Genomic DNA, 12,572 nt, shown 5'->3' on the forward strand with positions numbered 1-12,572 from the left:
GTGATGGGGATGTCCAAGTACTGTAGGTGCAACTTTTTGTGGTTAATGAAGAATGTGAATTTAAATAAGCAAACCCACAAACTACAAGCAGAACCCTTTGAGCATATATTCTCTATCTATATATCTTCTCAGTTTTGATGGCTTCTTATTCTCCAGACACATAAACTTGTTTCATGGTCCAAACAGCCAGGCCTGGCGGAAAAATTAGAAATTATAGATTAGCAGTTTAGAATTGATCTGAAGATGGAGATAATAGACTGAGTGACTAAACCATAGGCAGGTATTATGAACATTAGATTATTCCTAGCGGAGTGCAGAAATAAAGTGATTTCTTTTAAATATTAGTAACATTAGAGATGAATTTTTGCTTCATACTGAAGCTGCTATGTGCCCATTCAGAGGGCCATCTGAAATAGCATAGTTATATTCAGTGTCTTTGCTCAATGTTAATCTTTTTTTTCTTCTACTCCTTCATTGTCTCTTTTCCTGCTTGACACTTATTACTCAACAGTGATCTTCCAAACGGATCTGCCCCAACCCAAGAACTTATAGGCCTTCTGTCAAACAAAACTACAGCTCTGAACTTGTCAGAGGACACCGACGCAGGAGCAGGTGACCAGGATACCCAGAGAACTGGAGCAACACCCACCTCTGCTCCTTGAAGGAACAAGACTATCCCTCCACTTCTGTCGGGGGTCACCTTTTCCCATTCTTGGATTGATGAAAGACGCTGAGCAAAGGTCTTCAACAATAGCAAGTCTGAGACAATGTGCACAACACCACTACTAGGAACAAACCCTGCACATAGTTCACATTAACACATTTTTTAATTAAAAAAAAATGAAAATTAGCAGTATCTGCAAACAACTCAAATTAAATTTGTTTTTGTTCTGTGAATGAACTTTATTTTAATAACTTTGGATGCCTTGAATGCCAGGGCTTTAAAAGAAACAGATATTATATATATATATATATGTATGTATATATATATATATATATGTACACACACACGCGCACACACACACACACACACACACACATATTTTACACACAGAGACACACATACTTGTATTTGATTAATTGTATGATCTAATGAGATAGGCTTTCTGTTTTATTTTGGTATTATTACATACCCAGTGTATCTTAACTTTTCTAGATATTGTTCATTCTCCCGCCAGAACAAGCTCATTCACCATTTCTTTTTGTGAGTTTTAAAAGTAAGGAATTGAGATGGAGGAGAAAACTCTAAACTGTCGCAAATCTGTACCTCTCTTACAGATACTGTCGTAACTTTTGTTAATTTAAGATTGTGAAGGATTTACCATTGCATTAGAAATCAGACTTTTTATTGGACACTGAAAAGTTCAAGGAGTAGCAGTGGTTACTTCATCTTAAAAGTGAATAGAAATGTGCTGCCCTGCATTCATTATAAACTGGCTAAGAAGCCTTGATTATGGCATTTGTGACATAGAGCATAAGTGTTTCATTTGCATAAGTAAGCTTTAAAAAACCCCTCAGAACTGGATTAAAGCAGAATCTGGAAATTGGTATAAAATGACTTCAGATGGGATAAAGGTGCAAAGATTAGTATCGTAAATATGGGTCTTCCAGTTTCTTTCACATGTCTGAACTACAATTTCTGTATTATCCTATATCCTTGGGGGGCAGGCAGGTACATTAGATGTTTCTCTGACGCAAGAGAATTTTGGAATCTGCCTGAGGTGCGAGGTGATAAATTCTATTTTAAACATGATGGGAAACATAAAATTGGTTGTAACAATATTCTCCTTTCTGTTTATTTTGCATCCAAAGTGAGTAATACCATGATTGGTCAGCATTGTCTTTCATGGCATAACTGAGTGTTTGAAACTCAAGAGTTTTGATTTTAACAAAAAAAATGGTTCCAAAGAAATTAAATCATGTTAATTTCAGCAAGTCCATTACAGAAGCAGCACCCTTTCAAGTGTGTATGAAATCAAAAGACTGCCTAGCTCTGCAAATGCAAATTCATTTATCACATTTCTTAAAATGCACAGATGTGGTCATATTCACACTGTGTGCAAATTTGACTTTTGTCCTCCTCTCTCCATTTTACTGGCATTGAGTAAGATGCATAAGTGGAAAATCTGGAAGAAAATTCTTGCATCCTTTCTCTGTAAATTAATTTTAAAATTTCAGAATGCACTGGATATGTAATAAGTTGAAGCATTGCTTTGGTTGGGTAAAAGCAAATGTTTATTAATCTTGTTTTAGATTACTTTTCAAAACATCTTTTTATGTCCATTTTATTCTTAAATAAAAACATTGTGAGCATACAGGCCCCCTGTTGCCTACCAGTAGGAAGAGTCAAAATAGAGACATTTACAAGTACTGATTATTTAATATAGTTACCAAGTCAAGGTGTTGCTTTTTTACGTTATTTCACAACCTGGCTGGCTAAAAAACGAATGTCCGTATTTCCTTGGGATTTGAGCATTCATTTAAAGAAAAAACTAAATTATGTACATTTGTGTATGCTTAGATATAAGCACATGCATACACACATTCATATTTGTGTCTGTGTGTGTATGGTATTTAAGGATATTTTCTCATGATGACAGCTATTTTATAACATCCAGGACTCGGAAGCATTCTGTGTGTGGTGTGTCTTTGTGTATGTATGTATGTACGTACACACACACACACACATACACCCCTCTCCCTCTCTCTTTTAAAAGACATTTTAATTTTCTTCTCTTTGATTTATTTAATTCAGTATCAAAAATCACTCTTGGTATCATACAGAACTTTCTCTTCTCTTCATATTTTCACCCAGTCTTTCACTTAGAATAAAGTGGAAGAAAAACTCTGCTTTTCTTTAGGTTCTCACTTAATGTTCCTTATGTACTCTGTTATATATTTCCTGTCTTTCTTTCTGAAGTAAACTAATGTCATGGCATAATTCAAGAAAGTTTGCCTATATAAATTATTTTTCTTGCCATGTCTCCAATATAAAAAGTCTTTTTAGTGAATCAGGTACACTATTCCCAATATAAGGCCATTCTTAAATGTGTTTTCTTCCAAAGAAATCCAACTTGGAATAACGGAAAAATTGGCTTCCATCCAGATATGCCAAGCAGACTTGTTTCGTACAGGATATTTTCTGGCTAAAGAGATGGAAGACTGAACATTTTTCATACATTTAACTAATATATGTATGGAAGAGTTGGGCTTGTAATGACAAAAACATCCCCTCTTACATCGATGCACTCTTTAGACCATTAATAGCACATCTATGCCTCTAGATGTTGCATATGCATAGGCCCATATTTTGTACACATGCATATTCTTCATGTTGTACATATGATTATTTTACATATGTACATGTACATATGTTCATAAAGCAGTAGGCAAAAAAGTGTGTGGAAGATGCTGTTGTTAACAATGAGAAATCTCTGCTATAAAATTAAAGGCTTTGAATCTGAGCTAACAAGACCTTCCATTATTTTCCTAGACTTGTACTTTGTGCACAGTGCCCTATCTAGGTTAATGCCCTTTGTGCATAAGCAAATAGTTTCTGTTTAACCTTTGCAGAGCACTTTGATCTTGGCTTAGTTTCCTGTTTTCTTTTTCAGGGTTTAGAGGACAAGTTAAAGCGATGAGCATGTAAAGAACTGTCTGACTTTCATACAGAAGAATGTATAATACTGTATTCTCAGGTGTCTTTTTTTTAAAAAAAAAACCTAGCTTTTTCAAATCCATGTTAAAACACCGTAAAATTTCTATTTGGGAGCAGAATTCAGGTTGATGTGGAAACAATGACACATTGGGCTTATAAAGCCGTCCATATGAACTTTGGCATTAGCTTTACATTCTAGATTTTGACTTTTTGCAGGCATGAAAAATATTTGCCTTCTGTCCACTAGAAAAGAGGAAACAAGCCAAATACGTATGCATGGCCGTGTTATGATCATAACTGAACTCTTAAATATTCTCCATCTTCATTTAGACTGCTTGTGGAGCTATAATACATTTTTCTGAGAATTGTTGAATGAGATTCATGGTTATGATCAATATCTTCTTTCAATAAAATATCAGTATCACTCTCATCCAGCTATGCTGTACATAATAAAGAGCAGTATGTTATTTTTAAAACATATTTTATTTTAAACTTGACTGGAATACACCGAGTTGTATGAAATAGGTTGTTTTTTTTATACTAGGATGCTTTGGCATCATAAGCAAAACTTATATTGTGTACTTAAATAAAAAGAAGTATTTGAGAGATACTAAAATATTTAACCCCAAGCAAGTTTTATGAAGGATTTAGGTCATTTTTTTAAAAAAAAATAAAGCAAAAGCCCAGGTTTCAGAATATCAATGTTCAGTAATACTTAATTCAGTGCATGCAACTCAGACATCTAGATTAAATGTGTTTGGCTAATTAGGTCCTGCTTTCTTAATTTCTGCTTCTTGTCTTTACATCTCTCCTTTGTATGTTCCCATCATCCTCCCTTTTTCATGCACCAGGTAACAGCATGTTGCCTCAAAATAGAGCATTCAGATGAATTTGAGTACCCAATAACTTCTATGAAGTTGCATTTCCTTATGGCGTTATTACTCAGTGATGCATAAATGTGGTATTGCCCCTACTTGTAGGCAAATGAGGGGTCTGTATAAATATGGAAAATACCCTTTTCACTTAAGGAGAGCCAAAGACTTGTGCTTTACTCTTGGTTTGGGTGTTGTTGTTGTTGTTGTTGTTGTTTTGTTCTGTTTTTTTTTTTCTATTTTCTTCTATTCATTTTACTACAATAGCCAGTTTGGACTGAAAATCTTTTTATGTTTTCAAACCTAACCAGTGGTAAATAGATATAAAAATTCATGACTGACAAGTCTTACAAAATGCATTCTATGATGATGACTTATTTCAGAAGTGCTCTGTTAAGGATGGTTACATTTACAGCCCTTTACCTTAATTACTTTACCTTTTAAAAAGATGTGTGAATGTTATCCCAACACACTTAGATTTATAATGTACAAAAAGTGTTTTTAAAAGAAACATTGTTTATTTTCACTGTTTCTGCTTGAAATTTTCTATTGAACTGTAAAGTATAAGGAAACTTGAAAGAAACTGGAGAGAGATTCTGGAATAGCAGCATCAATCTAAATATGTTTGCGTAGTCAAGTTATGTAAGCTGTTTACATTTGGCTTGGGAAATGCGTTGCACTGTTGCTTGGAAACACAACAGATAGTAACCTATTGCCTGCTTTTCCAAACCTATACAGAAATTTCTCTGGATAGGAATCACAAAATACATCCACCATCTCAACAACATAATGTAATAGAAAAGCATTCTTTTTTCCTAATTCTGTCCACTTGGTAAGCAAATACTCCCGTAGAGAGCCTTCTCCATTTATACTTCCTGCTTCCAATGTTACATTAATTATGATCAAGTCTTGAATTATATTTGCCAGGATGTCATTTGACATTTTAGCTCTAGCCTCAGAGCTCTCATCTGCTTTCAGATCTTGCTGTTATTTTGAACAAGACATCTGCTTTACTGTACAGCAATGGGGGGAGTGGGGAGACAAGCAGTTGAAGAACTGAGTTGGAAGTCATGCAGCTGCCTACTACTAATCCATTTCAAAATACTAAAAAGGATGGACAAAAATTTCTCCAGGTTATAAAGGCAATCCTATCCATTTACTTTGTCTGTTTTGCTATCAGACCTTGTGACATCATTTACTAGTATGAGTGAGAATTTTAATAGAATTTTCTTTAAAAATTCTCACTAATACTGTTGTCAATAACATGGATTCATACTACTTATCCAGTCTCTGGACTGATTTGGGCGGAAAAGACACTTGATATAAACAGGGGAGCACTTGAAGGTGTTGTCATCAGTATTTGACAAAAAACAACAACAACCCACTAAGCTATAATTTGCTCTGATTAGAATGAGCCACTGTGAACACTGATCATTTATGTTTCCCCTAGAATAGCTAAGAGTTCACAATCTTTTGTTTCTGTTTTAGATTTAGTACAAATTACCATGTCATCTAAACCTAGATAATTTTTTTTGTATTAAGTTCAAAATAATCCATATAGTTGATTTGTTTCATTGATAAGATAAAGTTTAAACCACTTACCCATCTAATCAAACAATATGGGGAATCAAATGTAGAAGTAATCTTATTTCATGTCCAGAAGAGAAATGAAATGTATTTAATGAGAACATAGTTGAAGTTCATTCTCATAGCACTAAATCATGGTTTCACATTAAATATAGTCATTCAAATGATAATACTGGAGTTCCCTTGTCCAGACAAGTGTGGTACATACCACAAGTAAATAACACACAGTTGTTTCCTAATAATACACACAATAAAAAACAGCAGTTATAAAGTTGCAGATTGCCTTAGCTTAAAACTATTCCTATGTCATCAAACAGTTATGATGCAATTATGGGACATGAATAAGAATTACTTGTATCTTTTTGTGAAATGATTTTTTTTACTACAGAACAGATATCCCCCCAAAATTATAACAGTCTGAAGTAACAGTTTGAAGATTACTTTACACAAATTCTCAACCATGAGAAAAAATAGCTCCATATTTTCTAAGATCTGTTGTGTAATATTCATATATTAGACAGTGTCCTTTTTCATCAAAACAGCCCAAAGATTGGTATCTGTATCACAAGAGTAAATTAATAAGGCTATGTAGGTAGGCTCAATATAACACCAAGAAGTGCCATTCTCCTTTTATAAAAATTGCAGTGAGATTTCTATATTGTGTTGGATACAGTAGTGAATGCCCAGAATGAAATGTTAGGCCGGGACAATTGCATTTTGACACCTGTATGAAATTTAAAATTTGGAACACTAAATTTTCATTGTGTTGATAGTATCTCGAATAGCTATAGTTACCATTCAGTGGCTGCAGAGCTTCCATTCTGGTATCTTATATTACTTGCCTGCATGTTACATATGGCTGCCTGATGCTTTTTTCACATATAAAAAAGTATCTTGTCTGAAGATATAACATACTGAAGGGCGGAGTCTAAAAGAACACACCAAAGTGCAGCCTTCTCTCTGAAAATTAAAAGTACTATGTATGCTAATGTTAAATGTATGTACATATATATATATATATATATATATATATATATATATATATATATATATATATATATATACATATATACATATATACACATATATACATATATACACATATATACATATATATATATATATATATACATATATATATATATATATATATATATATATATATATATATATATATATATATATATATATATATATATATATATATATATATATATATATATAATCAAAACAAAATCCTGTGGCATATTTGATGTTTGCTGTAAACAAAATTTGTTTGCTTTTGTGTATGTTAGACTTCAGGCACAATTGTAGTGGGAATGTCTTTCACACAAATCCTTCCAAATGTGTGGGATGTGTGCAAGAAGACCACCTCTGTGCTCTCTTGTTGTTAATGTTAGTTTGTTGTAGCAGACAATACTCACAAGTCTTTGGCATCCAAAACCAGATTGTGTAACTGGATCAGAATCCCACAGCTGGATTTGCATAAGGCACTCTTTCCAAGTTAGCCATTCAAAGGGAGGGACAGAGGTGGAGAGCAGGATAGGCAGACCTAATGAAAATTGTCTGTTTGGCCAGCTGTTTTGGCAGCCCTTAGTTCTAATCCTGCACCCTAAAGGGTTTCTCTTCTGTCTGTTGTGATTTACAATTGCCTTGCAGTCTCTGCTTGCTATGTAAGCAGCCTTGTTGCTAACCATGAACCCTTTTCCTTGAAGGCAACTTTACTTTTTTTTTAATTAGTTTTCAAGGATTGGCTGTCAGCAATCTGGATTTTGCTCCTTGTTTTTATTGACATACATTATTCTCCCTCCTCCAAAATCTCCTGGTCATTTCCAGTTGTGGGATTTCTCTCTCTGTATGTGCATTCTTTATGGTTGGGAGGGGGGGAGGTTAAGCCAAGTTTCCTTTGGTCTTTTTAGGATTGTACCAGTCTCCCCGAGACATTCTTAAGTCATTATCACCTTTTTGGGTGGAGTTCATTTTTTTTAATAACTTTTTTGACATTTTGGTGCATTTATGCTTGGGATAGAGCTCATGTAATTTACCAATCGTATTGATTGTATGTGATTGTGCCCTGCGGAGGTATATTTAACAAAAAAGAAAAAAGAAAAGAAAAAAAGAATTAGTCTAGGGTGATGCTGATGATAATAAAGATTCCAAGATACTAAGTAAAAAGTGTGAGTAATTTTGTGTGAATTTGCTTGGATTTTTCTGTTGATTGGTATTATAAAATGTTTATTCCTTTTCTCTGGCCTTTTGCCTTCCTTCTGCTTCGTATTTTTTTTTAATCCCATTTATATCCCGCCCTTCTCCGAAGACTCAGGGCGGCTTACAATCTAAGCACAAATCAAATGTGCTTAGCAATATTTAATGTTGCTCTCAATATATATGTGCAATGGCTGCTCCAGGTGTGGAAGGGTGCGCTAGTGTGGTATGAGCATGGCTGGGCAAATGTGCTCTACAGAGTGCAGGCATGGAGGTGTTGGGGTGGGCACACGATGGAGAGTACAGGATCCCCGAGATCTCTTACTTCGTAGCTGGACTTCTCAAGAGAAAAAGCGGCAGAAGCCACTGAGAGAGAGAAGCAACTTGGAACTTTCCTTGCCAGCTTCCCTACTGACTTTGCTTATGGGAAACTGGCAGAAAAGTTTGCAAATGATGATCACGTGACCACAGGACACTGCAGCCATTGTAAGGACAAGCCAGTTGCCAAGAACCAAATTGCAATCGCACAACCATGGGGGTATTGAGACAATCAGAACTTAAAGGACCTTACCACTTGTTCCGCACCAGAAAATTTTGAACGGTTGAATGAGTGATCATTAACTGACTTCTACTTACACTCCTTTCCTAAAAAAAAAAAAAAAGGAAAAAAAGAGGTTTTTCACCGGAACAGGTAAAGATCATAGATTTTCTAGCTTTTTACTTGTTTTACACTTAGTGTACCCAGTACTATCAGGCTGAGAGCCACTAATATGAGTTTTAAAGCAGGAAAGGTAATAGGGCTAGGACAACTAAGGGAAAAGGAGAGCAAAATTTGACTTTAAAACAATTACTGTGATAGATTATAAAATGTTTTCTTGCTCCTGCTTCCTTTTTGGAACCGCTTCAGCCTCCTAGCTCCTATATCTAGTTTCAAGTGGGTATCCAAAAGAAAAAGAGTTCTAATAATCCTTTCACTTTTTGATACTGACTGGATTGACTGTTAGATAACTAATGGATAGAAGTTGAATAGAGTTAGACTGGGCAGTGTACAACGGTAAAAACAAACCAAAATGCTAATAATAGTTTAAAACATAAAAACGGAAACAGATGCTTGGAAGAGCCCAACGTGCCAATCAGCTGGAACCAAAAGCTCATAGAAACAAATGTTTATAGAGTCTTTTTGCATACAAGAATAGAATGTTTTCTGAGCCTTTGGATAACATACTCCATAATATAGGTAACTGTAGAAAAGATTGAGAGGAGCTTTGTCCAAATCCTATGAGCTTGTGCAAGAAGAGATTCTGCCCAGAGTTTACTGCGGCAAAGTACTACCTATTCATGGTAATAGGAAGTCTGTATGATAAACATAGTGATGGGCCAGACAGTCTGGCACTCACATTCTGGATTAATTGAAGTTTCCAATTCTTCTCCAAAGGCTGCCCCTCATAGAGCGCCCTGCAGTAGTTAAACCACGTGCTAAGCAGATGGGTTGCTGTCGTTGGGGCTTCCTGATCAAGGTAGGGCAACATTGGCATGCCATTTAATGCTGGACAAAAAGTTTTCTTGACTATGGCTTCCACCTGTTTAAGTTGCAGGTGACAATTGGGGGTAGCACGGCTCTTGTTTCAGGAGACCCTTGATGTTTATTGACTTTTTTAAAAAAAAACAACTTGATCTTGGAAGTATTTCATGAGTCTATTTTTATCCATCCAGATCCCAATGGCCTCTACACACTTTCAGGCAGTCCTTAGCTTCTCCAGCTCAGCCTGGGTGTTGATGCAATTTTGAGCGTGATTACTGTACTTCAGGTCCTTTGCCCCAGATCAATGGATGATCTCGCCCAGCAGCTTCATATAGATGTTAAATAACAGGAGAGTACTAAGAAGTGCAGCACCTCATGTTGGAATCGCTACAAACAAACACTTTCGTATGATTACTAAGCAGACCTGCGCAGTGGTTTGAAGTGGAACTACATAGAATCATAGCATTGGAATGGACCTTAGAGGCCCTCTGTTTAATGAAGGATCCACAGCATCTTTGACAAATTATCATCCAGCCTTTGAAGACTCTTTAACAATACATGATGTGATAGCTGGCCTACAATGACACAATCAAGTTCTTCCTCAAGTGAAACCTAAACTTATTTCCTTGGAATTTTAACCAGCTGATCCTGTTCCTGTTAAAATACTCTTGAACCTTAAATAAAAGCCCACTCTCTCTTTGGTGTGACAACCCTTCAGATATTTGAAGATTGCTATTCTATTTCCTGTTGCCTCTCTTGTAGGATAAACAAGTCCACATGCTCACTTTCTCAAAAAGCCTCATTATAAACACAGACTCCGCATATGTACACCTGTGTGCATTGTGGCCAAGATTGTTTGCAACGAGCCCATGTTTGCCTCTTCATATTACATAGGGATTACATAATCCAAAAGCAGAAGCCTCAGAAATTCCACAGCATTGGCCCTGTGATGATATCCAAGAGCTTGTGAACAGCCTACAGGAGGGGAGCAACATTCCAAAATGCCATGGAAGGGCTCATATACCATTTCCTGAAATGTCCCTTAACCTTGACTGGTTTGAAGCTTCACAGTAGTGGCTTTCCTCATGCAGAATTTAGCCTCGTGTTCTTGCCAATGCAAGGGCTTGTGAAAACCACTTTCAGATGTTCCTCGTCCCATTTTCCTCTTGGTAAGGTAACTCTGGGAAAGAGGAGGGAAGGATATGCAGTAATAGGGGTTCTCCTGTATCTCTTTCTCCTTTTAATAGTTGCCTGCATCATGCTGAAGCTTCCCGGAACATCAATGTAGCCTTCACTGAGTAGTATTATGTGATAGTTATGCCAAGAGATAGAGAAGAGGGATGTATAAAGGCATCAAAGATGGCTATAAAAGGGACACTGTCACAGTTGGCTAAGAGCCCTGGCAACCCCAAAGAGTGTCCTGTGATGCCGCGTGCTTTGGGCAAAGCAGTGGGATTCTAGGAGCTAGAAATCAGGATCTGCCAGTAACTTAAGGGACTCTGGGCAGAGGGAATAGCATAAATGAGCCTTTCTTGAGGGCCTCAACTACCATCTAAATCAAACATTCTCCAGAGATGCACTCTTGTATTAAATGCAGCATATACAAAAATTACATTGGTTTGTAGTCATACAAGGAAAGATGCACTTGTGGAATACACAGCTGGTGGCAGATTCTAACTCAGCCCCCCTTCGAGTCATAAATTTTAGAGGAAATGCCTGATAATAAAAATCACAAGTAGGTCAAATAGAATAGAATAACAGAGTTGGAAGGAATCTTGGAGGTCTTCTAGTCCAACCCCCTGCAGTTACATACTAAACTGCTCTTTTTGCAATTGACCATAGTAATGAATGGAGTGGAGTGGAGTGGAAAGGAACAGAACAGAACATAATAGAATAGAATAAACAGAATTTGAAGGGACCTTGGAGGTCTTCTAGTCCAACCCCCCTGCTCAGGCAGGAAACCCTGTACCATTTTAGACACATGATTGTTCAATCTCTTCCTAAAAACCTCCAGTGTTGGAGCATTCACCACCTCTGGAGGCAAGCTGTTCCACTGGTTAACTGTTGTAATTGTCAGGAAATTTTTCCTTAGTTCTAGATTGCTTCTCTCCTTGATTAGTTTCCATCCATTGCCTCTTGTCCTGCCCTCAGATGCTTTGGAAAATAGCTTGACTCTTCTTTGTGGCAACCCCTGAGCTATTGGAACATTGCTATCATGTCACCCCTAGTCCTTCTTTTCATTAAATTAAACATAGCCAATTCCAGCAACCGTTCTTTACATGTTTTAGCCTCCAGTCCCCCAATCATTGTTGCTCTTCTCTGCACTGTTTCTAGAGTCTCAACATCTTTTTTACATCGTGGTGACCAAAACTGGGTGCAGTATTCCAAGTGTGGCCTTACCAAGGCACTGTAAAGTGGTACTAACACTTCACATGATCTTGATTCTATCCCTCTGTTAATGCATCCTAGCACTGTGTTGGCTTTTTTGGTAGCTGCAGCACACTGCTGGCTCATATTTTAAGTGATTGTCCACTAGGACTCCCAAGATCCCTCTCATAGTTACTACTACTGAGCAAGGTACCACCTTTACTATACCTGTGCATTTGGTTTTTCTTGCCTAAATGTAGAACCTTACTTTGTTCATCACTTAATTTCATTTAGTTAGATAGTGCCCAATGTTCAATCTGTCCAGATCCTTTTGTATCTTAAGCCTATCTTCTGGAGTGTT

The 12,572-nt window shown here is 36.5% G+C and overlaps 2 protein-coding genes across 3 annotated transcripts in view; one reads left to right on the forward strand and one right to left on the reverse strand.

Annotated features, from left to right (window-relative positions):
- RC3H1 (ring finger and CCCH-type domains 1) overlaps positions 1 to 7,187 on the forward strand; it is a 68,780-nt gene extending 61,593 nt beyond the window's left edge. For both annotated transcript variants that reach the window (XM_083359443.1, XM_083359444.1), the window contains one exon: positions 512 to 7,187. In XM_083359443.1, the coding sequence (XP_083215569.1) occupies positions 512 to 662 (151 nt within the window). In that variant the 3' untranslated portion in view covers positions 663 to 7,187. The remainder of the gene's footprint in view (positions 1 to 511) is intronic.
- The window catches only part of ZBTB37 (zinc finger and BTB domain containing 37), a 74,626-nt gene that overhangs the window by 17,625 nt on the left and 44,429 nt on the right, over positions 1 to 12,572 (reverse strand). The gene's annotated exons all lie outside the window — the stretch shown is intronic.

Source organism: Vipera ursinii (genome assembly GCF_947247035.1).
Source record: "Vipera ursinii genome assembly, chromosome: 3".
In the NCBI taxonomy this organism is placed as follows: Eukaryota; Metazoa; Chordata; class Lepidosauria; order Squamata; family Viperidae; genus Vipera; species Vipera ursinii.